The sequence below is a fragment of the Mesoplodon mirus genome (assembly GCF_964341445.2).
Source record: "Mesoplodon mirus genome assembly, chromosome: 20".
NCBI classification, from domain to species: domain Eukaryota; kingdom Metazoa; phylum Chordata; class Mammalia; order Artiodactyla; family Ziphiidae; genus Mesoplodon; species Mesoplodon mirus.
This window is the reverse complement of record NC_138996.1, coordinates 21445494-21472693: the sequence shown is the minus strand read 5'-3', so window position 1 is coordinate 21472693 and position 27200 is coordinate 21445494. Positions and strand designations below refer to the sequence as shown.

General features: G+C 35.6%; 1 protein-coding gene across 3 annotated transcripts in view; it reads left to right on the top strand.

Moving 5' to 3' along the window:
* The window catches only part of SGCZ (sarcoglycan zeta), an 870746-nt gene that overhangs the window by 698625 nt on the left and 144921 nt on the right, over positions 1–27200 (top strand). For 2 of the 3 annotated variants that reach the window (XM_082608608.1, XM_082608606.1), the window contains exon 3: positions 14654–14755. The exons of the other annotated variant lie outside the window; for it this stretch is intronic. In XM_082608608.1, the coding sequence (XP_082464734.1) occupies positions 14654–14755 (102 nt within the window). The remainder of the gene's footprint in view (positions 1–14653; positions 14756–27200) is intronic. 3 annotated transcript variants of the gene reach the window in all.

Genomic DNA, 27200 nt, shown 5'->3' with positions numbered 1-27200 from the left:
CTGAACTATGTACTTAGAAATGGTTAAAATAGTAGATATTATATGATGTATACTTCACCACAACAAAAAGGTATGTTACCTTCAAAGACAATGGGTTTGCACTTTATTATTTTATTAAACATTTTGTAGATATTTTCAGTGGGTGCTTTAGTCTGCTATGAACTACTCTGCCATAGGCACTCTGATTACTCTTAGATACTATAAAAATGCATTTTAACCTCAATTGATATTTATCAAGGACTTACTAGTACTTGTGCTTGTATATACTGCCATTATGATAAATTCTAGAGATGAAAATAGTAGTGAAATAGTAGAAAATATACAGTTGACTCTTGAACGACATGGATTTGAACAGATCCACTTATATGTGGATAGTTTTCAGTAAATCTGTATTACAGGACTACACAATCCTAGGTTGGTTGAATCCACAGATGTGGAACTGTGGGTACGGATGGTCAATTGTAAATTTATGTGCGGATTTTTGACTGCAAAGAAGGTCTGTGTCCCTAACCCTGACGTTGTTCAAGGGTCAACTGTGTATATTGATCTCTGCTCCTGGTTCCTGGCACAGAGCTTCCAGGACCTTTGTAACTTCCTGAGAAGAGCAGTAGGAGCATCTTTGTCCTACTATTTGGACTTTGACCCTGGTTTCTTGGTGAATTTCTTGGGTGATAGAAGTGTCTTTTGTTCTATTGAGGCTACTCTTCCTGGGCTCCTAGGTAGATTCAGGATGGGGCTGGTCATCAGAAAGACCAACCTATGATTAGAAGCTTGGAACATTCAACCTGGCCCCTCTCCAAAGAATAGAAGAGGGGCTAAAGATTGAGGCTTACATGATGAAGCCTCCATAGCAATTCCAAAATTACAAAGGTTGGAGAGCTTCTAGGTTGGTGAACGTGTGGAGGTGCTGGGACTGTGGTGCCTAGAGAGGGCATGGAAGCTCCGTGTCTGGCTCTTCCTGAGTTACATCTTTTATAATAAACCAGTAATCTAGTAAATAATGTGTTCCCCTGAGTTCTGTGAGCTGCTCTGGCAATTTAATCAAACCTGAGGGGGGGGGGCATGGGAACTTCTGATGTATAGACAGTTGGTCAGAGAAGCACAGGTAACAAACTGAACTTGCAAGTGGCATCTGAAATGGGGAGGAGGGGCAATCTCATGGGACTGAAACCTTAACCTGTGGAGTCTGTGTCCAGGTACATAGTATCAGAATTGGGTTAAATTGTAGGATACCCGCCTAGTGTCTTAGAGAATGCTTGATGTGTGGAAAACCCACATATCTAGTGTCAGGAGTATTGTGAATATAGAAGTAAAGGAAAAACACAAGAGATTTTTTCCAGCTCAGAAGACATAATACCTTCTCTTAATAAAGACAGAACACACTGAGAGGTTTTCTAGTAAACAATGATTTATAGGGCACAAAGAAAAGGAATAGAATACTTTATGGGAATGTTTGTGAAACAATAAACTGTTGTTGTTATTAAATCACAATTTACTAGAATGTGGTTTGGAATATGAAAGACATTTTAGGTTAACTTTATCCTTGGACACTGCTAAAATAAAATTTACTTTATAAGAGGATAAGGACATCAACAATATGAAAAAGGATTTTAATTGGGTACCTTAATGATAATGAAGACATTTAAGAAACTAGTATAGGCAGAAAGTGAACCAAAAACACTGAATTAAAACAATAGCAGTAAGGATAGACAGGGAGAGAGAGAGTTGACCTTTCTGCAGCAGATATTACTTTATTTTTAAATTCAGGTGCAGAAGATTGAGATAATTATGTACATCAGTTATGGAACATTGTCACTATTACATCATTGGTCCATACAAATTCTCTCACTTACTGCTTCTATTTATTTATTCATTTATTTATTCTTTCATTCCTTTTATTTATATCTCCATTTTTACTCCCTTTATCAGCACTTGCCCTCTCTTTGTAGTCAATCATTGTATCCTTTTTGGTGATCCTGTGTGTTCTGAGAAATAGATTTCATCAGTTATGGAAACATTTTTAATTTATATAAATATTATTTTATTTCTTACTTTTTGAATTTTCTAAGTACTGTTGCTAGGTGTACATTTATTCATTTATGCACATGGCTGCATGATATGCCATATATTTTACTCATCCACTTTTCCTGGGATAGATGCTCATATTTTCTCCAAGTACCAAAACACATCCCAAAGTGCACACACACACACTCACACACACACGCAAAGAGACTACACGTATTCATAGGACATGGCAACTGATTCATCATGTGGAAGAAAAAGAAAGCATTTACCATGACTCTGAATTGTGGACTAAAAGCCAGAAACAGGATCAATAGTGAAGCTATAATACTACAATAACTTCTAAACCAATACCCCACCAAACACCATATTTTATCTCTTAAAAGTTTCCAAATGTTTAAAAATTTGAAAAACCACAAGTTTAAGCAACCATTTTCAAACTTTTGATTTAACATTCAGGTGGAGAAGAGATGTCCTTTCTCTGGCATCCAGGTAGGTAGAAACTAACCCAGATCTACATTATTTGTTTGGACCTGAGTTATTATAAAAATTACAGAGACTTCCCTCGTGATGCAGTGTTTAAGAATCTGCCTGCCAATGCAGGGGATACGGGTTCAATCCCTGGTCCGGGAAGGTCCCACATGCCACGGAGCAGCTAGCCCCATGTACCGCAACTACTGAAGCCTGCGTGCCTAGAGTCCATGCTCCTTAACAAGAGAAGCCCGCGCACCACCAGGAAGAGTAGCCCCCGCTCGCTGCAACTAGAGAAAGCCCGTGTGCAGCAACGAAGACCCAATGCTTTGGAGCTAAAAAAAAAAAAAAAGTAAAAAAAGAAAATTACCATTGTCTGTAAACAGATATTTTAAGGAAGTCTGTGGTAAATGAATTACCATAGAAGAAAGACTGCAGTGCGGGCATTAAAGATGAAAGAGCTTTCCTGGTGATGATGGTATCTTAATAAAGCACTCTCTGGAAGAAAAAAAAATCATATTTTTGACTTCTCAATATGAATGACTTCTCATCTTATCCTACTTTTCTTCTCAACTGGCAGAAATATTAATGTACTGATTTCTCTAATATAGATTATAGTTCACTTTCATTTTTAGCATCAGTCTTATCCTTGCCCTAAGTTTTAATTTAATTGTTAATTTAATTTTAGTTTAAAAAGTATCATGGGGCTTCCCTGGTGGTGCCGTGGTTGAGAGTCCGCCTGCCGATGCAGGGGACAGGGGTTCGTGCCCCGGTCCGGGAAGATCCCAGATGCTGCGGAGCGGCTAGGCCCGTGAGCCATGGCCACTGAGCCTGCGCGTCTGGAGGCTGTGCTCCTTAAGGGGAGAGGCCACAACAGTGAGAGGCCTGCGTACCACCAAAAAAAGAAAAAAAAAAGAAAAACGTGTCATGGAGTTAGTTGCATTTTGATTAAAAGACTTCTCAGTAATCTAGGTAATAACATAACTTTTAAAAGTTAAAAGTCAAACAATCAAGCAAGCAGAGTTGAGCAGAGAGAAGAGAGAAGTCAAAGTGTGATGCAAAGGAATGGCAACCTTGACTCACCCCACAGGGAGCTCTGGAGCTAAAATAAACCTGAGAATTGTCCAGAGTGGTTCATATGGTGGCCAGATCTTTATATCCTCACATTGATCAATCAGTCATGAAAGCCATCCCAGGTGGGGTTTGGGGGACATGATTTTGGACAAGATGGATCTTTGAGCTAAGATATTTCCTGACAAGACTGGAAGTTAAAGGTTTTCTGCCTTTGGTAATCCCAGTAGGTGGGGCAGGTCCTTCATTGAAGTGAGACCTCAGTTTTGCTGGATTTAGTGGCTCACCTGGTGGCATGACCAACATCCTCATTTCTGAGGAATCTCAGGCTAAGGCAGCTGCACTTGTCCATTTACTGTCAAAATTTGGCAAGAGAGGTCATTGGATTCTGGGTCAAAAAATTGGCTCATGACCAAAATTTGGCAAACAATCATGACTTGTTCATTGGGGCAACTGCCTTCTGTGGGCTATTCATCCAATCTTGACATTCACCTAAGATCCCCTTAGTCCCAGGCTAATAGGATAGCTATAATTTTGGGTTCAGTAAGTTAATTTTACCTACCCTTCCTATGCAATTCATCTCTTCTAAATACACACACACACACACACACACACACACATATATACACATATATACACATATAGCAGTATATACAACTTAGTTTTATAGAATGAGGGTAATTATAAAGCAGTTATAGGAATAGGAAGTGACATATATGCAATAGGAAGAATGTGAAACAGTGTATTTTTTATTTACAGAAATATTGTTTTGAGACTCCTTTAAAATGGCCTATGACTGTAAAAATATCAATAATTTTTTCTAGGGGGCTTCATTGTCAAGATGAACTTTGTAATTATTTGGAAGTAGAGTTTTGTCTTACCAGAAATGATTTGCTTTCAGGATACCATGATGCAGATCCAAGCCAAAAGAGAAATATGTGCTGGTAAATGAAGTCAGTGAGAGAAGGAAATTTTTTAAAAGTTAAAAGTCAAACAATCTAAGAAAGAAGAGATACACATTAGTTCGGAAATAATAATGAAAAATATTAGAATATTCCTAATGGAGTTACATAATAAAATAAATTTAACTTACATTTTCTGTCCCCACAGTTGTTAGATTGACTAAGAGTGAGAGGACTAAACTTTAGGCTAACTTACTAGTTGCATACAATTCACTTAACTTTGTGTGTGTGTGTGTGTGTGTGTGTGTGTGTGTTTTAAATAAAAGGAGGGCAATATTGTTTCTATTTTACAGGGTTGTTGTGACAATGCACTGTTGTCTCAGTAGCTGCTAAATTGCTCTATGAACTTAGCTCTTAGGATTAATTCCATAGTTTGGGTAGAAATTAAAGATGTCTTGGGCATTTAGAAGGAATTCTTAGACAAGACCTTACCATGAGGATTACCTATGTAGAGTTACCATACCCTGAGGTCTTATTCTTAATTTACAGGTCCAGAAATGTGATTTTGTTCAAAGTAAGAAGTGATTCTCCTTTTAGGAACTAAATTATCCTTATAGTAACTGACATATATATGCAAAAACTAGAGGTGTGCTCAACATTGCCTTTCTTTCTTATTGACAACAAGTTACATCTCAGAAGCAGCCCAGATTCCTAGCAGTGTTCAACACAGACTCTCCAGTTTTTAAATACAGCTGAGAAGCCGAAAATAAACAGAATTTAGTGGTATGATACATAGGCTCTCAATAAATATCTGTGGAGACACAGTAGCTTTTAATTCTTTAATCAACTCTTCTTAAGCCTTCATGCTAAACAACGCATCTCCTTTTTACATAGATCTTCCTTCAGGGTTTATAAAATATAAGTGAACACAGTGTGTTCAAAGGGACATTATTCCACCTATTCCAAAAGATGGATGAGTGAGTGGGGGTCCCTTTGGACAAATGTTCAGGGAACTTTGTATTAGAGAAAGTAAAGTATTTCTCTCCTCCAGACTTCTCAGTGTGTTGAGTATGCTAATATGCATTATGAATCTCTGAGTGGGAATATATCATGCAGTCATTTCCTAAATTTATTTGAAAACTGAACTTTTTCCATTGGGCTTATTATAATTGTTACATACTATTAAGCATGTTTGGGAAAGACAGACACACTAATAGTGAAGCTTTAGGCTTTGTAATTTTGTTACACAGATTTCAATGTGGATTTTTTTCAGTCACCCATTTACAGATGACTATCTTTAGGGTATGTAGTGTTATTATTAATTCTTTATTATTTTTCTTGAGCAAATACCTAAGGTTCTTTGCAGCTGTCTCTACTTAACCACCAAGAAATATGATTTGTTATAATAGCATGTTTGGTTTTCCTACAGCACTCTTGATTAGCAAATCTGTGTCTCTTGCACATCCTCAGAGTGTAACTTTAACTTCATGTTAAAGTGGCACAATGCTGCTGCTTCCATGCACATTTAAGGTTGTATCATATGATTAATTGGATTATTAGACTGAGCCACACCAATTTTTTTTCCTGATAGTGATTCCAAAAGATGTCCTATAAAAGGCGAAAGATTTATTCTATCTGAAGAGAAACTAAAGGCTGGGATTGACATATATACACTAGTATGTAAAAAATAGATAACTAATAAGAACCTGCTGTATAAAAAAAAAATAAAATAAAATACAAAAAGAAAAAGATGTGCTGTAAGGATTTTTTTCAAAAGGATTATTTTTTACTGAACATAAAATGCTTATGTATTCAAAACGTTCTAGTGGATTGAATAGCTATGTCTGTTTCTCCATCATTTGAAGTAATTGTTTATATATGTGTGTGTATATATATATATATAATATGTGTGTATACACATATATGTAATATATTTTGCTTGTCCCTTATTTGCAGTCTTATTGGGTTTATTGAATGTATCTATTTTTTTCTCCATTAACCAGTTAATTATAATCACATATGCCATGTCAGATTAATATAGTTTTGTTTTCGGTTTTATTTTGCTTCAGCATATATTCACTATGATGATTTTGTTGTTAAACAATGACATGTTCTATGAGACTAGTGATAGGTGGATTGTTAGAAAAAGAAGGAAATGTTTGTCAAGGAATTGTATCATAAGTCGAGAAAAACTTGGAAAACAAATTACATTTTATTTTATTATGCTTTTAAAAAAATCATTCACATTGCCGAAAGAACACCAAATAATAGATACAAAGTACAGTATTTATTATCTTATTCAATATATCATATATTTGAAAACTTTTCAAAACTCTTATAATTGGTGAAGCATAAATTGTGAAACTTAGAACAATTATTGGCTAAGAACAAAAAGAATAAATCGTGCTCCAGATGACAAAAGTTATGTTATTAAAAACAATCTCTAAAGATGTTTCTATACAAACTGAATTAGAGGTCAGATTCCTATGTCTATCAATCCTTATTACTGTAGAGTTTATTTTCTAATAATAGGCAGGAATAAGGAAGGCCAATTAAAATAAAATAAAATACAGGATTACAGCAAACAACATAGTAAAAACACATATATAAATCAGGCTTCCAATTTATATTTTATTTTTCTTTGTCTTATGCTTGAGGAAAAACAGCTCATTATAAATTATAAATAACCTCAGCATAAAACAGGTAAGAAAAAGAAAATGCTTAGATGTTTTAAAGAGAATTTTCTCTTTTTAATTAGCAGTTGGATTTTTTATTCCTTTAGCATGCAGGAAAGAATAAATAACAAAAAGAAATCTTTTTTTTAACATCTTTATAGTAGTATAATTGCTTTACAATGGTGTGTTAGTTTCTGCTTTATAACAAAGTGAATCAGCTATACATATATCCCCATATCTCTTCCCTCTTCCCTCCATTACACCCTCCCTATCCCACCCCTCTAGGTGGTCACAAAGCACCAAGCTGATCTCCCTGTGCTATGTGACTACTTCCCACTAGCTATCTATTTTACATTTGGTAGTGTATATAAGTCCATGCCACTATCACTTTGTCCCAGATTACCCTTCCCCTCCCCGTGTCCTCAAGTCCATTCTCTAGTAGGTCTGGGTCTTTATTCCCATCCTGCTCCTAGGTTCTTCATAACCTTTTTTTTTTTTTTTAGATTCCATATATATGGGTTAGCATACAGTATTTGTTTTTCCTGTTCTGACTTAACTTCACTCTGTATGACAGACTCTAGGTCCATTCACCTCACTACAAATAACTCAATTTTGTTTCTTTTTATGGCTGAGTAATATTCCATTGTATATATGTGCCACATCTTCTTTAACCATTCATCTGTCGAGGGACACGTAGGTTGTTTCCATGTCCTGGCTATTGTAAATAGAGCTGCAATGAACATTGTGATACATGACTCTTTTTTTTTTCTTTTTCTTTTTTTTTTTTTTTGCGGTACGCGGGCCTCTCACTGTTGTGGCCTCTCCCACTGCGGAGCACAGGCTCTGGACGCGCAGGCTCAGCGGCCATGGCTCACGGGCCCAGCCGCTCCGCGGCATGTGGGATCTTCCCAGGCCGGGGCACGAACCCGTGTACCCTGCATCAGCAGGCGGACTCTCAACCACTGCGCCACCAGGGAAGCCCTCCATGACTCTTTTTGAATTATGATTTTCTCAGGGTATATGCCCAGTAGTGGGACTGCTGGGTCATATGGTAGTTCGATTTTTATTTGTTTAAGGAACCATCATACTGTTCTCCATAGTGGCTGTATCAATTTACATTCCCACTAACAGTGCAAGAGGGTTCCCTTTTCTCCACACCCTCTCCAGCATTTATTGTTGGCAGATTTTTTTGGTGATGGCCATTCTGACTGGTGTGAGGTGATACCTCATTGCAGTTTTGATTTGCATTTCTCTAATGATTAGTGATTTTGAGCATCCTTTCATGTGTTTGTTGCCAATCTGTATACCTTCTTTGGAGAAATGTCTATTTAGGTCTTCTGCCCATTTTTGGATTGGGTTGTTTGTTTTTTTGATATTGAGCTGCATGAGCTGCTTGTAAATTTTGGAGATTAATCCTTTGTCAGTTACTTCATTTGCAAATATTTTCTCCGATTCTGAGGGGTGTTTTTTTGTCTTTTTCATGGTTTCCTTTGCTGTGCAAAAGCTTTGAAGTTTCATTAGGTCCCATTTGTTTATTTTTGTCTTTATTTCCATTTCTCTATGAGGTGGGTCAAAAAGGATCTTGCTGTGACTTATGTCATACAGTGTTCTGCCTATGTTTTCCTCTAAGAGTTTGATAGTCTCTGGCCTTACATTTAGGTCTTGAATCCATTTTGAGTTTATTTTTGTGTACGGTGTTAGGGAGTGTTCTAATTTCATTCTTTTACATGTAGCTGTCCAGTTTTCCCAGCACCACTTATTGAAGAAGCTGTCTTTTCTACATTGTATATTCTTGCCTCCTGTATCAAAAATAAAGTGACCATATGTGCAAGGGTTTACTCTGGGCTTTCCATCCTGTTCCATTGATCTATATTTCGGTTTTTATGCCAGTACTATACTGTCTTGATTACTGTAGCTTTGTAGTATAGTCTGAAGTCAGGGAGCCTGATTCCTCCATCTCCGTTTTTCTTCCTCAAGATTGCTTTGGCTATTCAGGGTCTTTTCTGTTTCCATACAAGTTGTGAAATTGTTTGTTCTAGTTCTATGAAAAATGACAGTGGTAGTTTGATAGGGATTGCATTGAATGTGTAGATTGCTTTAGGTAGTATAGTCATTTTCACAATGTTGATTCTTCCAATCCAAGAACATGATATAACTCTCCATCTGTTTCTATCATCTTTCATTTCTTTCATCAATGTCTTATAGTTTTCTGCATAAAGGTCTTTTGTCTCCTTAGGTAGGTTTATTCCCAGGTATTTTATTCTTTTTGTTGCAATGGTAAATGGAAGTGTTTCCTTAATGTGTCTTTCAGATTTTTTCATCATTAGTGTACAAGAATGCAAGAGATTTCTGTACATTAATTTTGTATCCTGCTACTTTACCAAATTCATTGATTAGCTCTAGTAGTTTTCTGGTAGCATCTTTAGGATTCTCTATGTATAGTATCATGTCATCTGCAAACACTCACAGCTTTACTTCTTCTCTTCTGATTTGGATTCCTTTTATTTCCTTTTCTTCTCTGATTGCTGTGGCTAAAACATCCAAAACTGTGTTGAATAATAGTGGTGAGAGTGGGCAACCTTGTCTTCTTCCTGATCTTAGTAGAAATGATTTCATTTTTTCACCACTGAGAATGATGGTGGCTGTGGATTTGTCATATATGGCTTTTATTATGTTGAGATAATTTCCCTCTCTGCCTACTTTCTGGAGGGTTTTTATAATAAATGGGTGTTGAATTTTGTCAAAAGCTTATTCTGCATGTATTGATATGATCATATGGTTTTTATTCTTCAGTTTGTTAATATGGTGTATCACATTGACTGATTTGTGTATATTGAAGAATCCTTGAGTTCCTGGGATAAACCCCACTTGATCATGGTCATATCAATTGATCATGATCATATCAATTTACTGATCATGATCAATAAAGTAACAGTGTAAACAATGTAAGTTTACACTCCAAACAGTGTAAGTTTGGAGGCAATTGGCAGGTTGGAGTTGAATGCCCTTGGGAATGGAAAGGAAGAAGTGAAAAAGGGGAGAGTTTGATTTAAAAACGTGTTGATTAGAGATTAATTATATTTGTTATCAAAGTATTAATTTTAAATAAACTACAAGTAAAGGGAATGATTATCAAGAATATGCCAGATCCAGGAATAAAACATTTACATATTATTTTGTTAAATTACTTCAGCATCTATGTGAGGAAAACTGTAATTTTCTGATGCTTATAGAAAATGAATTATATTTAAAGAAGATGACAAAGTCAACATTTAGTCACGTTTCAAATCCAAGCTGTCCTACTACACATTCCCTTCTAAAATGATACTGTACTCTCTGTCAAAAGTAGATGAATGATTTGTGAGATTATTAGATGATGAATAAAAGCATTATAACTATAATGATGATAAAGTTTAATGTAGAGTCTACTAAAGTTCAAAAATAATCCCTTGAAAATAAACAATATGAATTTTTATAATAATTAGGTAAGTTTTCAATTATTTTAAATAAAATGTTAGTAATGGTTAAAACTTTTGGGTACTTCTGCATAAGTTAGGCATAATTTTAAGCTCTTTACATCCTCATATCATCCTTGCAATAAACTCATAGCATAAATCCTGTTATTTTTCCTTTTACAGATGACAAAATAAGGTGCAAAATGATTAGTTAAGCTGTTCAAACTTATACAGGAAGAATGTGGTAGAGGCAAGGTTGGGGTCTGGGCTATAGGTACATTAGATTCTGTTATTTACTGCTGTTTTGGCAATATCATTCTTAACAACAAAGCCAGAAATTATTTTCTCCCTGTAGATGTTGAAGGGACCAGGAATGTAGTGAATCAAGAAGTTAGGGCTTCCCTGGTGGCGCAGTGGTTGAGAGTCCGCCTGCCAATGCAGGGGACGTGCGTTCGTGCCCCGGTCCGGGAAGATCCCACATGCCGCGGAGAGGCTGGGCCCGTGAGCCGTGGCCGCTGAGCTTGCGTGTCCAGAGCCTGTGCTCCACAATGGGAGACAACAGTGAGAGGCCCACGTACCACAAAAAAAAAAAAAAAAAAAAAAAAAAGAGTCATGTACCACAATATTCATTGCCACTCTATTTACAATAGCCAGGACATGGAAGCAACCTAAGTGTCCATCATTGGATGAATGGATAAAGAAGATGTGGCACATATATACAATGGAATATTACTCAGCCATAAAAAGAAACGAAATTGAGTTATTTTTAGTGAGGTGGATGGACCTCGAGTCTGTCATACAGAGTGAAGTAAGTTCAAAAAGAGAAAAACAAATACCTATGCTAACCCATATATATGGAATCTAAAAAAAAAAAAAAAGGTCATGAAGAACCTAGGGGTAAGACGGGAATAAAGACACAGACCTACTAGAGAATGGACTTGAGGATACGGGAAGGGGGAAGAGTGAGCTGGGACAAAGTGAGAGAGTGGCATGGACATATATACGCTACCAAATATAAAATAGATAGCTAGTGGGAAGCAGCCACATAGCACAGGGTGATCAGCTCGGTGCTTTGTGACCACCTAGAGGGGTGGCATAGGGAGGGTGGGAGGGAGGGAGACACAAGAGGGAAGAGATATGGGGATGTATGTTTAGCTGATTCATTTTGTTATATAGCAGAAAGTAACACACCATTGTAAAGCAATTATACTCCAATAAAGATGTTAAAAGTTTTTTAAATTAAATAAATGGAATATAACTATATATCTGCTGCCACATTTTATGTTATATAGAAAATATAAGAAGAAAACACTGAGCATAAGAATCGAAACTTTCCAAAATTGAATATACATATAGCATAGGTAATATCACAGTTAACTTTGGATGTCCAATTCTTTTATTTTTAGCCATCTTATAAAAACATTTTTTAAGATTAATATTGAACTGGGAATTACATTCATGATAGAATTTGTTTCTATTTACTTGAGATAGTCTAACATTTGCCTTAAACATTTGCAAAGCAACTCCATGGAGAGCACTTCAGAAGATTTCCTTTAGGCAGGCATTTGAGAATATACATGGACAGTCAGTGTGTGAGATTTAGTCAAGAAAATCACTCTGAAACAAAATAATATTTTAAAGCCACACATCACTTTACATGTACTATTATTCTAGGCTCTGTGAAATATACAGGGTCTGTCTCCAGTCTACAGCTGCAGCCACTGCTCAGGTGTTCTCTGGACCTCATCATGTCTGAAAATGTTCTCACCTTCAGGATCTCAAAATCTGAGTTTCCATTTTCTGATGATAAACCTGTCTCAGCATTTCTCATATTTTTTTAACTCCTACTGAACTTGATGATTGATTTATCATTTGTTGCTATTCTTTACCCTGTGCTATTTTTGCAGCCGGACACAGCTGTTCTGGCTTTACATGTCTATCCAACAAGAAAAAAATAATAGCCTTTTAAGGGGCATCAATTTTTTGTTACTTTAGAACACCATGTTCCTATGACTTTCTGCCACTCCTGTCTAGTAAATCCTCAGTTTTGAATATCTCTCACTGTTAATTCTGCCTGTTTCTGTTGCATAACGTTGCAAAACTAATTAAAGCCAGTGAATGAGCGACCCTGTAATTAATGTCTATATCAGAGACACTTCAGTTTCAAAAGTGAGAGAGGATATTATAAAACTGGTATAAACTAGCTCTGTCTGAGAGAAACAAAAGTAGGCCTATTTTCCCATCAGAATTTTTCTACAGGGATGCTTGAAATTTTCTTATTTTTAAAAAAATTTAGGCATTTCCAGTGTCAGCTTTAAGTTTAAGCTGACAAGAAGTTCAAGCTCAAGAAGTGAATTCCTCTGTCTCATCCCAAATTCAGTTCAACCAGAATCAATTCCTTTCTCCTTCCATGAGAAGACTGAGATCTCACCACCTCAAAATATTTCTCTCTGTCTTCTTAGTCCTTTTCTTTGTCTGAGTTTTTTAAAAAGTTCTTCAGTTCTTACTCAAAATTCTATTCATTGTTCTACTACTTCTTTGGCTTTCTTTTGAGGTCAAAGCAGAGGGTTGAGGCTGGCTATCATAATCTCTTGCCTTTCCTCTTCTACTAATCCCAGCCTCCCAGGAGGTAGAAAATACGTCTTTCCAACCCACAGACCTAGGCATTATCTAGGAGTCCCTCTTTGGTTCTATATACATTTTTTCCACACAGGACTTGCTCATCCATCATGATAGATTCAAGTGAGACTTAAGCAACTGTCACACCCCAGCCTGCTTTCTACAGATGTGTTGGTTGATGGATAAAATTCTTTTTTCCAGTGTTGCTACTGGAAGTAGTTAGAAGGTCCAAAGTTAGAAAGTTCAAAGCTGAACTTATTTTTTCCATTGAGCCTACAAATTTTACTAGTCCCAGTGTAAAAATCACTACATGTCCTTATATCGTCATAGTTGTGAAACCTTGGGTCAGTCATAAATGGCCCTCTTTTCAGTATCTCCAGATAAAATTAGTCACCGGGTCTTGAAGGCTGCTCTTCCACCACACTTCTCACACTTATTACCAAGGTGTGCATTATTATTGATACTCTGTCAGATATCTCCACATAGTACTTCTACCAGCTTAACCTTAAAGCGTAACTCTGATCATTTCAAGCCACTGAGCTATTCGAGAACTTTTTACATTCCTTCTCTTGGACGCTGTTGTACATACAGACCCCTTAGTTTGCATTCATGGCTTTTCTTTCTCTGGCCTCAAAACATACTCCCAGTTGTTTTTGCTCACAGTATTCCATTAGCCAGTTTGGATGGCATGCTATTTCCTAATTGCGACCAGAATGGTCATTTTGTTCCTCCCTCTAGGGACATCTTCTGTTGAAACTCCATATTCTTAAGGCCTTTATCGTAGTCAGTATCTTCCATGAGAAATGGTTTACTCTCCAACCAGATGTGAATTCTCCTCTCTTTAATTCCCAAGTTCTTACTATTTTTACTTTTCGTCTCATAAATATTATTTGTGTACTGTTTTATCCTCCTCATAGAGTAATATTTTCTAAAGAAAAGGATGTATGATTAACCCATGGTTAAAACACTGGGACACCATTCTTCCTTACACTAGTCAGTCATTTATTGCTTGTACAAATGTGACTATTTGATTGTAGTAGAAATATGTGTATAACTGTCATGTAAAAATAATACTAGATCTCTCTGCAAAGTTGTTTTCAATAATCAGGTAGTAAGTATCATTTTACCTAATAAATAGTTAAAAGGATTGATGCATGAAGAAAGTACAGGATTTATTCACAGATGAGTCCCAGTCTCTGTTAGAACTTGAAAGAGATACTAGGTCCTTTATACTCCTCTTTCCCTGTTCATTTTAAACAGAGCCCCCCATATGCATGCAAACTGCTGCAATCATTCATTAAGTAGATTCAACCTCTCATTTTCCTTAAATCATCGCTGATTTGAGCTTACTGTTTTCTCAACTTAGGCCTAAGAAAACTATGGCCAGTTATTCATTCTCTACTTAACCTAAAAGTGAACTATATTTCATTGCTTGTAGGATGGTATGGGAAATCTGAGAGTCACCAAGAAGGGAATCCGACTTGAAGGTATATCTGAGTTTCTACTTCCATTGTATGTGAAAGAAATTCATTCCCGAAAGGTATGTGATACTGGCTTTGGCTTACTGTAAAAGATAATTTAGAGGTTATGTTTTAGCTTAAAATAGGAGGACAGATACCCCTTATCTCTTCAGTATGCATTCAGTTATTTTAAGCTAAAGACTTATTTGAAGGAATCAAAACAATGAAACAATTGAAAAAACAATGGAGAAGTTAGTTTCAAACTGACAAATTAGAGAGCCATTTTGAATTAAACTGCAGTGTTGCTTTTGTTAGTCTATAAAATATGCCCTTCTGTTTTCAATGGACCTTAAAAATCCAGTTATATTAATTCCAAAAGGGGCATCTAACATATTTTGAGTAATTTCTGCAAGAACCTTGACTTGAATAAATGATATTAATTCAATGTATTTTACATCTTCTCAGCTTTAACGGACATGCATTTTCTAAAAGAGGTGACAAGAAGTCTTAGTACAGAAATTAACTTTATTTCTGGATGTACATTATTTAAAACCAGTAAGAATATTTATTCTTTCAAATGTATGTGTGTATGTGTGTGTGCTACGTGTGTTTTTTCACCTAGCAGCATGCTAAAAATCAAAACATTATAGCTTAGACATTGTTCATTTTGGCTTAAGTGTGTTATTTCTCAGAAGGTAGTATCTTTGGTACATCAGAATCTCATTAGACTCTTTCAAATATAATAGGCTTTCCCCTGGGATATGTGTGTATGTGTGGAAATAAATTTAGTAAAACAGAATAATTAGAAAGATTGTTATATAAAATGTGGAAAGATTACTAACCTTATTTCATAAATATGAAAGTGTATTTTAGACTAGAGTGTTTTAATATTAGCAATATTTTAGCAAATGAGTTGCATAGTAAGCCAAAATTTTATAATTTGCTTCGAGGCTATTTTTCCCTTAAATATCAAAGTGAACAGAACAAAGGATTCTTTTTCATAAAAATTCTAATTAGGATAATTATATTAAGTTTAAATTTTATTTTGTTATGTGTGAACTTGCAGAGTTTCCTAATATACTATACTGACTGCTACTCTGGGTACTGGAAGTTTTTTATTAAGATTACTTTCTGGATTTTGGTCAGAGAATAAATAATACAATAGACACATGTATGAACACCTGACCTTACTGATTAAACTATCAAAACTAATTAAACTTAAAAAGTTTGTTTGGTGTTCTTGTTTGATTTGATTGTTAGGAAAACTGAAAAAATATAGCATGCTTACACATATTAGCATCTTCCCTTTGATTGGAAGTTATCACCACTCCGTTATTTTCTGGTTCCTTCTTGTGTTTGGCACCACTAAACAGTTTCATATTTGAAGAAATGAAAACTCATACTTGGAAATAAAAACAGTACTTAACATAGGACAAAGGTGAGAGTCATCATAGGCAGGAACTTCTTTGAAAATGTATCCTATTGGTAAGTCTGGGGATAGCAAAAAAAAAAAAAAGATTTATCTTCAAAGCCATTTTAGACCAATTTGGAGCAGCTTCCTGGGAGTACAGTTTAGAGAAGGATTGTGAAGCCCTCTGCCAGCAGGAGGGTCATAGAATTTACCTTCCTAGTAGGAACATTTTTGAGAGCAAGCAACAGGTGTAAACGAGGATACTCCTGGGAAACGGGGATGTATGTTCACTCCAACTATGGACCAAATAAGAGAGAATTCACTGATGTTATAGCATTAAAATGGGAGGTGGTGGCAGATGGGCTTTCTAACCTTTATCCCTGGGAAAGTTCACAAGCATTTCTAAAACTCACCGTATTGATGGAAATCTAAATGCTCCCTTTCACATCCCCAGTCCTGTCGCTTCTCCTCTCGTTATCATTTGCCTCTCAGTAACTGTGAAGCGTGATACAGCCCAGGAAGGTGGCCGCATGTTCCATCAGCAGTCAGACGGGAGGACTGGTTTGAGAACAGAAAAAGAAGGAGACTCATTTATTCCTTGGAAATGTCTCTACCCACATACCACAAAAAAATAAATATTTAAAATAAAGAGAAATATATATTTTATAGACAGTCCCCATATTAGGATTCTCTTGTCCATGAATGCATGCAGTTGTTTTTTCTCTGCCGTGAAGTTTATTCACTGTTTCAAAAAGCCAGTCACAATGTTCCTGAGCCTTAGTTTTCTCATTAATAAAGTGAGTTTGGTAGAAACTTATCAAAATACGTGATTCTTAGGTTAAGAAAGAACACAGCAAATTCAGTAATACTAGTAGAGATGAGGTTTTATATTATTTTTTAAATTCCACTTAGTTGTCTTTCCACACATTTTCATGTATTCAAATGTTTTTATGATAAATGTCAAAATTCCTGTAGGTAAGATAAGAAAATCTATTAAATTCAACAGGTACTTACAAAGATTCAATTAAGCTGAGAAAAACAGTAGTGTACAAACAATTTTTATTTGTGCAGAGTTTTTTCCTGCAGTTTTGATTTGTGTGTGTGTTTTCCTGCACTAACGCCAGTGTATTGCCTTCTTCCTATTTAGCCAGTATTCCACTCTGAAATAAAGAATTTTCTTATTTAAAATTATTTTCTGGTTACATAGGTATTTATTTAATCCTATACATGGAAATGTAATACATTTCTATTGGTCAGAAAATGCAGTTGCCCACAGACACACACACCTAGCCTCCTAACTTAATAAACCATGGGCTGTTTCTACCCTACAAGCTAACTGTAGGGTAGTTGGCTGTATCCACCACCAAATTTCTATAGATATTTGAAATTCTATTATTATCCAATGCAGTTTACTCTCTTATTCATGCTTAAAAAAAAAACAACCTTTTTAAGTGGTTGATCATATCAGCACACAGAAGAACATATTCTATGTTTAAAGTATCTTAGAATTCAATGCATCTTCAAAATTAACATTATTTTCAGAGAGTAGGTACTCACTGAACATTTGTGAAGTTAAATATATAGTTTTCTTTAGATACAAAATATTCGAAGAACTTGGGATTTGACCTTGCATATATTATAACATTCTGAATGGGTCTTTAATGCATGTGGTCTAACTTTAGGTTAAATATTTGAAGTATCAGGAAATTAGGACTTGTAATCACCAGTTTTTTAATGTAATTGAAAAGTTTCTCAAGGTTTCATGAATTCAGAGTGCTCAGGTGGTTAGATTATCTATATTTCACTGATCGTTACCAGAAAAAAATTGCATCATGAGTTCTCTAGGACTATCTTAAGTATTATCCAACTTCATCTGATATTAGCTGAATACCTCTCTTATTTTTTTTCTGTTTAAGGATCCTCAGTTAAGGTGGTACCTCACTATTGCCCCTCATCCCAGCATCCTGCATGACAGATTGATAATTGTGTCAGGGGGATGGCTACCAGATAATTCCAGTTCCTGTAACTCCACAGCAAAACAAAGAAATCTGCATTTTTTTTAGGATTTCTGTGTTAGCAGAGCTGTGAGCAATGTTCTACCCTCTCTTCACTTCCAGTCATTTCACTTGGCTTCAGAGCTGTGATACTAACTGGGTTCTTGGTTACAATCAGTTTTTCATATCCTGTGTTCAATACTTCTTTATAGAATTCAGACACAAAGCCATGGAGCCAGGCAAGTTCAGCAAACCTCTTCCCTGGTTACACAACATGATAAATCTCCTGACCCTGTGTCCTTTAGCCACCTTGGCAAATCTCCTCTGTGCAGGTTTCTTTCTCCCATGCAAACCAATCATAAATAAATATCTGCAAGCTTCTATAATCTTTTTATTATTATCATTCTTATTATTTCACATTCAGATGTTTAATACTGATGAACTTTATTATTTACTGTAATGTCTTTATTCAAGTTAAAACAGACACACGCACACAAATCATCCCAAAATCTTTACACTCAAGAAAAAAAACCTGTTAACATATGGTGAACATCATGACAGTTATATAATTATATATTTGCACAAATAAAAAAGATAAATATATAGGGAGACATGTACCTGCTATTTATAATTAGTATATTATACATAATTAAATAGAAGAAACATAAACTGACATAAATTGGAAAGAATTGCTGACCTTAAATATTTGTTTACCACAAAAATGTTTTTTTTTTAAACTGTCTTTATGGTTAAGAATAAAAGACAACGAAAACCATTAGGAAGCTGGATGCATTAGCCCCATGTTTTCTTTTCAGACAGTGTTCATTAACTCCCTGCAGTGCAATTTGGGGTGATTAGCTTCCCTCCAGTTTGTCTTCACCCCTATTCATTTTCAGGTTTTTTTGATAATTATATGATTTTAACTTTGTCAGAGTTCATAATATTTACACTCTGTTCTGTGAATTTAATTGCCTTGGCACTTTGGTCTTAATTCACAATACAGATGCCTGCCATTCTCACCACCAGTCCTTTTTTTATGGATTCTCCAGGACTGAGTTCATTATTCAAATCATTCTTCCCTTTCCTGTATTTCATTGTTAATTAGTTTTGTGTGTTTGTTTGCTGATACTTGAAATATTGCATGCGAAAGGTATCTGACTGTTGTCTTTATTCTTTTCTGGAATGTTATTAATGGTTCATCCCTTCTTTTCCTGTTTGCTCATTGCTCTGTGGAATTCTAGCACTGAATATTGCCATAAAAAGTCTCAGGAAAGTCTGGTAGTTTTCTCCTGTTCATGACAGGCACATTCTACCTGGATGTCTGATACATTTTTGCCATTTCATTTCTTTCATTTCAGGAACGTTTTCTATATTATGTCACTCAATATCTTTCAGTTACATTTGTTAAGGTTTTCAGAGAAAGCAATAATTCTTATGTTGGATCTCCTTTGTCCTCCACAGCTATCATAATTTCTCTAATTATTTCAAACTTTGTATGTTTCCTCTGAATACAAGTAAGTTATTATCTAGAGCAGTGGTCCCCAACCTTTTTGGCACCAGAGACCAGTTTTGTGGAAGACAGTTTTTCCACGGACCGGGGTAGCAGGGGGATGGTTTCAGGATGATTCAAGTGCATTACATTTATTGTGCACTTTATTTCTATTATTATTACACTGTAATATATAATGAAATAATTATACAAATCATCATAATGCTGACAGGAGGCAGAGCTCAGGCGGTAATGCAAGCGATGGGGAGCAGCTATAAATACGACGAAGTTTCACTTGCTCGCCCGCCGCTCACTTCATGCTGTGCGGCTCAGTTCCTAACAGGCCACCTACCGGTACCAGTCTGTGGCCTGGGGGTTGGGGGCCACTGATCTAGAGTCTGTCTCCTCTGCCATTAGTTTATTTTTCTCTGTATGAATTTTGCCTTTGCTCTCTCTAATTCATGTATTTTATGTATAAGGGTGTTGTTTCCACTCTCAGAATTTTCCTTAGGTCTACAGTCTTTTAAATCTTTACAGGTTGTTTTATTGTCTTCGAGCTATGGTTTTATTAAAATCCAAAATTTTAAATACTAAGACTTAAGGCACTTTCCTTACCTAGCTTTCATTATCCCTAATGAGTACAATTTGAGGTAGGAAAATTACTTTCTAGCAACTTTGTTTGTTTCCCTTGAGAGATTGTTGATGGGAAGGGGAAGCTAGACTGTGAGTAAATGCCTTGTGCCAACCAGACTTGGACTCTGTTAATACCATGGGTCTAAGTGGCCCTTTTTGCCTCTGTGGATTTCTTCTAATGACATATACAGTCTGGTAGGTTTTTCCAGTACTGTCTACGCTACTACCTTCTTTCCTATACGCAGAACAGTTTATTTGGGTTACACTTCTCAGAAATATGCCAACATTCGTTCTTTTCTTCTGGGACATGGGTGAAAATAGGGCAGGGATACACACTATATGCTACTATGAAGTAATCTTTCTTTTCTTGGCTTTCACTTTTTCAGGTTTATAATATAAGCTTGTATCAAAAATTGATGGCTGTTCCTAGAAAATTTTGATTTTTAAAAGAAACAATTTTTATTTAAGTTGTTAAGTAGTGAGGGAGAGTTTTTGAAACTTTTCTGTTTTGATGTATTGTATTAGGTAGGATCCTTCCTTCCTCCCTCCCTTCCTCCCTTCTTCCTTTTCTCTTTTCTTTTTTCCTTCCTTTCTTCCTTCCTTCCTTCCTTTTTTATTTCCTTCATGACCAATAGCCCCCAATACCATAATTTGAATAGTCCATTTTTCCCATTGCTGTTTTGTAGTACAACTTTCCTCATATACTACATTCTTAAATGTACATAGATTTTTTTATGGCCCCTCTATCTATTCTATTGATATATTTGGACTAAAACCAAACTGTAACTTTAAGGAACTGTTAGAGCAAGTTCTTTTTTATTGCTCTTTTTCAAAACCTTTTGACTATTGTGCATTTTCTCTTCCAAATGAATTTAATAATCAGCTGTCAAGTTTCATAAAAATTCCAATTGGAAACTTAATTATGGTTGCATTTAATTTGAGAAAATTGACATCTTTATAGTTTTGAGATTTTTCTATCTAGAAATATGGCTTCTCTCCTGATTTTTTTTTCTTTTGAGAACTTACTTTGTGTTGCTCAGGAACATTTTTAACATTCTTTTTCATATAAGCATTACAAGTTTCTTGTCAGTCACTTTATGGTTCATATTGCATATGGGAATGGGTTTTCCATTCCTTTTTCTCTTCACCTTTGTGCTTGTGGAGAAAAACTGTTCCTTTGGGTGTTGTGAACGTAAGTTGGCCATTTTCTTGAAAGTTTTTCATTCCTATTATATTACAAATCATTTTTGTGGCTGTTCGACAGATAATGGTTTTTAACACTAGCTAACATTCAGCATAGAGTAAATTTCTGAAGTCCAATTCCTGGCTTCAAATCCTGGCTCTGTTACTTAGCAGTTGTGACTTGTTACCTGATTTTACCTCTGTGCCTTACTTTTATCATCTGCAAAAGTTCATCATAGCCCTTAATATTTTTAGGGACTAGAGTGTTATGGTTTTTATTAGAAGACATAAACTAGGTAAAGCCTTTACCACAGGGCTTCCCTGGTGGCGCTGTGGTTGAGAGTCTGCCTGCCGATGCAGGGGACACAGGTTCGCGCCCCAGTCCGGGAAGATCCCACATGCCGCGGAGCGGCTGGGTCCGTGAGCCATGGCCGCTGAGCCTACGTGTCCGGAGCCTGTGCTCTGCAATGGGAGAGGCCATAGCAGTGAGAGGCCCGCGTACCACAAAAAAAAAAAAAAAAGAAAAAAAGAAAAACCTTTACCACAGAGTCCAACACAAGAAACAGTATTGCTTATTATTTTTAATTAAAGCCAAACATTATACTAAATCCTTTGCATATTTTTCATCCTTTGCATATATTTACTCCTCACTATGTGATGAGTATTACGATCAAAGACAGTATATTTTAAAAGTAGAATATAAGGATTTGATAACACATTGCAAATGGGATGTGAGAATAAGAGAGAATCACATACGATATCAAGGTTTTTTGTTCTGAGTAGTCACTATTAGCCAGTTTGGGGCAAAGTAGGGAGTGGGGGAAGATTTTGAGCACAATTTTGGAGCTGATAATTTTGTCTACTAGAAGAGCAAGCATTTCAAGTTAGCAGGTGGCTATCTGAGTATAGATTTCATGTTGAGGTATAAGCTCGAGACACAAATTAGAAACATTTTTATATCAATATTTATATCTATCTATCTATCTAATTTAAATACATGAGATCAGACAAGAATATCAGTAAGTGTGGATAGAATACTGAATATTCTATCTATAATCACTATAATCCATCATTCTATTATTGAAGAGTTTGCAAAGAAGTGTAAGAACCAACCACAGACTAAGAAGGAGAGATTGGTGAAGTAGTAAGAAAACCAAAAGAGTATGGTATCCTGAAAGGAAAGAGAGGAAAGTGTTTCTTTATTGAGGTTATGTGTACATGCTGGTTAAGGAACACTAGTAGTGAATACAGAAAAGATAACACACATTTGTGCAACAAAGTGCTTTTCAGTGTTTGTAAATTCAGACATCTTTGGTAAAATCCACTCAAAGCTGAGGAAAATATCTAAATACAGGGATAAAAATGAATAATTATATACAGTTTTTTAAGTGGTTCATAAATGCCCCTCAACCATATGTCAACAGATGAAAACACTGAAACCACCTATGTAACTACTCACTATAGTTTAATAATCCTGAACATTAAACTTTGCAATTTACAAAACATTTTTATACATATTACCTTAATTCATACTGCTATACAGGAGGAGATATTGTCTTCATTTGCATATGGCAATTTAGCTGTCTCAAGTTGTGCAAAAAGTCTTAATACTATGACTCAAACCTAAATTCCCCATTCTGATTCATTGCTTTTATTTATTTATTTATTTTTTTTTTTTTTTTTTTTTTTTGCAGTACGCGGGCCTCTCACTGTTGTGGCCTCTCCCGTTGCGGAGCACAGGCTCCGGACGCACAGGCCCAGCGGCCATGGCTCACGGGCCCAGCCGCTCCGCGGCATATGGGATCCTCCCAGACCGGGGCACGAACCCGTATCCCCTGCATCGGCAGGCGGACTCTCAACCACTGCGCCACCAGGGAAGCCCGTGATTCATTGCTTTTAAACAAGTGATAAAATTAAAAATTATTGCAGGTATAAAGGAAGAATATATCTTAGGCAACTCTATAGATAGTCTCATTTGACCACTGAAAAATTTTATTTAAAAGGAAAATTAAAACCTTTGAGCTATCAGAAGATACATTTTAAGTGCTGATTAAAAATGTGTCTTATTACTTGTCCAAAATGAAAAAATTATCTTTCATTACCAAATTAAAAAAATTGTTTTAAACAATTCATTGTATTCTCCAAAGTAATTTTTTTACATATTCTCCAGGAAATCTATATTTCTATTTCTGTGTATGGTGTTCTGGGCTAGACCCACAGAAGAAAGAATGTGAATAATTTGAACGCAATGAATCTTGTTTTAAAATAAGACAAAAAAATGGCATGGTAGGAAATCCTCATTAAGCTAGGACATGGTTTGATGTTGCTAAATATATAAGTGTAGGTGAGCTTGGTTATAGAAATGCAGTAATCCATGGAGTTAAAAAAAAAGTAGGAGGTTCTAAAAGGAATTCTACTTACCATATATTTTTTCCAGAGATGATACTATTGTCCTCTCACAGGTGTTGTCTGTCACATACTGCAGAAGCCTTACAAAGACGTGAAGATTCCCTCCTTACCTCAAATGTAGTAGTTCTTATAAACAAACACATAAACCAATTACCTGTAGTGTCCCATCTCATTCTCTACCAAACACACACACACACACACACACACGTACACACTTAGCCCTACACTTACTTCTTCCTCCAGAAAAGATGTGAGATAATGAGATAGCAAACCTAGAAGAAAAGGGAAGCACATTATTTTTTATTTTGTAGTTCCTTGTCCTTAGAGGTCAGGCCTGAGAACTGAGTATGGAAACAATCGTAGTGACAATATTTTTACTTTCAATTGGGCCTTCCCTACTAAATAACTCTCCATGGGTCAAGTTTGTATGCTTCCATATGAAAGCATATGAGCTGTACTTTGAAGAATGATTGAGATTTTGATTCTAAATTAGATAATTTGTGAGCAAGAAAATAGTTTATAGAAGACATAGTGACAGTTTTTTTCAGGAAAAAGTGAGTAAAACAATTTGGTTTGATTGAGGAATCCTGTGAGGTAACAGTCCAGGCAAGCATACCCCTGTGGGTGTTTCAAGACTATCCATGGGGTACTGATGCATGGAGATCTGTTTCCTGAGTCTCAAGTTTCAAATGCACTTGTTCCTAAATTTGATCTGCCCAAGAATGACCCTGTAGCTGCTACTTCTCTTTCTTCCAACTTCTCTCCCATTATCACGTCCATTATTTATTTATTTATTTATTTATTTGCGGTACGCGGGCCTCTCACTGTTGTGGCCTCTCCCGTTGCGGAGCACAGGCTCCGGATGCGCAGGCTCAGTGGCCATGGCTCACGGGCCCAGCCGCTCCGCAGCATGTGGGATCTTCCCAGACCGGGGCATGAACCCGTGTCCCCGAATCGGCAGGCGGACTCTCAACCACTACGCCACCAGGGAAGCCCCGTCCGTTATTTTTCAGAAGTAACAGATAACTGTCATCAATCCTTTGTTTTTACATTAAAAAATATATTGCTCAGGACATAAAAAGTTGAAAATGGGGGATGAGTGGTTGGCTAAACAAACTGGGAGTATGAGGACACATTGCACCTGAATTAAAAGTAAAAAGATAGATAGATAGATAGGTAGACAGATAGATGTAAAAAAGTAGAGAGAAGAAAGTATTAGTTGCTAGATAAGAACAATTGAAGGAGAAGCCTATCCATCCAGGTTATATGGATGGCAAAATCCTCTGTCTTAGAATTATAAATCAAAAATAAGTTGGTTATCATGGGGTAATATTAATACATTTATTTGAAATGAAACATTCAAATATTTTTCTGATAGAAAGTGAGGCTGGGTTTACTGATGAATTAGATTATATGGCAAACATGTTCTGTCATTTGGATAAGCTCAATTCAGGGCTCCACAAAGTTGGAGCATTCTACAAAATATATTTAAAATACATATATAATATGTGGGGTCAGCTATTTTATCCCTTGCAAAAAACAAACTTTTGATACCAATATTTCAAATATCAGCTTAAAAATATTCAAGGACATATAGTTTAAAAAAATATTTTAGGAAATGAGTGAGCAAAAAAATATTTGACAAACATGGATATAAAGGAGCAGAGAAACATTGATTTGGAATGCACCTTAGGGCTTCACACATGCAGGGTTTGAATGCTAAGGAATTTGGAATTTATCCTCAAGGCAATGAAACTCTAAAGTGCCTATGTTATCTTACATTTGCTTAGTTAACTATATTTCAAGTTAATGAAATGCATTTTTTTGCAAATAACAAAAGCTCCCCACTCTTTCCCCTTATTTTGGGTTACTGCATTTTAATGTGTTAGATAATCATGCTTTTAATATTTCTAAGAGTGATAGAAATTTTATTAAAAAGCACTATACTGAGTCACAGATAAAGACATAATGTTTTAAAGTATTCAGTATCTTAATACTAAAAGTTGTTACTCAGTTATTACAAATTAAATATTGTTTTTAGCTGGATTGATGGTTTATAAATGATTTGTAGATATGGGACTGTTCCATCAAATAAAATATTATCAAAAACTAAAAGCAGTATAAAGCAAACAGATGTAGAGGCTGCCTGATCTGTGATAGGAATCTGTGAAACCTTTCTAGCTTGAAAAACACTGGTTTTTATCTTTAGTCTTGTCCTACACTTTACTCATTGTACTCTCTGTAGAGCTATTATAATAAAATTCAATCACAAATATTAATACTATAACTACTTTACTGTCCATATTTTATCATAGTAAGCTTCCTCATCACTGTAAAAGCTTGTAATTTATTATAGTCATGATTTTGCATTTTCACATACTTCCACCATACCTCTCTGATTTTTCTTTGACTTGCATTAATAAAAAAAAAAGGAAAGATTTAGGGTATAATCTCTTCTTGTTAATTTTCCATCTCCATAGCAATTGAAATCTCTTTTGAAGTAATAAGCAGCCTCCTATAAATCAGAATTTGCTTTAAATAAGCACATCTGTGGCAAAATATATAATCTTTATCACAAACTACGAAGACACATCAAGATCCTGAAATTCCCAGGGATTAAGAAAAGAAAGAAAAAACTACATTCAATATAATTTTGGTTTTATGATTTTATCATTGCTAAGCAACATTTTCATTACAGTGAATCCATATGTTGCCTTTGATCACCTTGCTTTTTAGAAAGTTGAGAGATTTATATCCTGCAAATTTATTGAATTTGTTGATTAGTTCCAACAGTTTTTCAACTGCGTCTTCAGTATTTTCTATATGTAGCTTCAACTCTTGTTCTATATCCTATGGATTATTCAGTTATATCCATAACATTTCTGTTTCCGGGGGACTTAAGTCCTCTGGCTCCCAGCTTCTGTCACCATTTATTTTTTTTCCCCATATGACATGAAAGTTCTTTCCTTTGCCATGATATCTACCCAAATATGGATCTCTGTCATTTCCTAGATTTTCCTGCTTTTTAACTATAACATGCACATATATTCACACATAATTCTTTCTTCTGTAAAGATTTCACTAATGTCTTAAGGAGATGGAGTGTTTGCATTGTGGTATGCAAACCATTTTAAATGAAATGTTAGACATCCTATTATTTAAATGTATTTTGTCATATTGCTGAGTCCTTCTTGTTCTCTTGTCCATCCTCTTTTTCTCTTTCCCTCCCTCTCATAATCAACCACCAAAAAATTCTTTCATCTATGAGAATAATGTATGTATTTCTCTATAAGAAAGGAAAATAGTTGGGAAAATGCCCATCATTTTGTTAAGAGAATTTAGATCAGATAATGGAATTAAACATAAAGACAGGAAACAATTTAAACTTAGTTCCCTTTGTGTTTTTT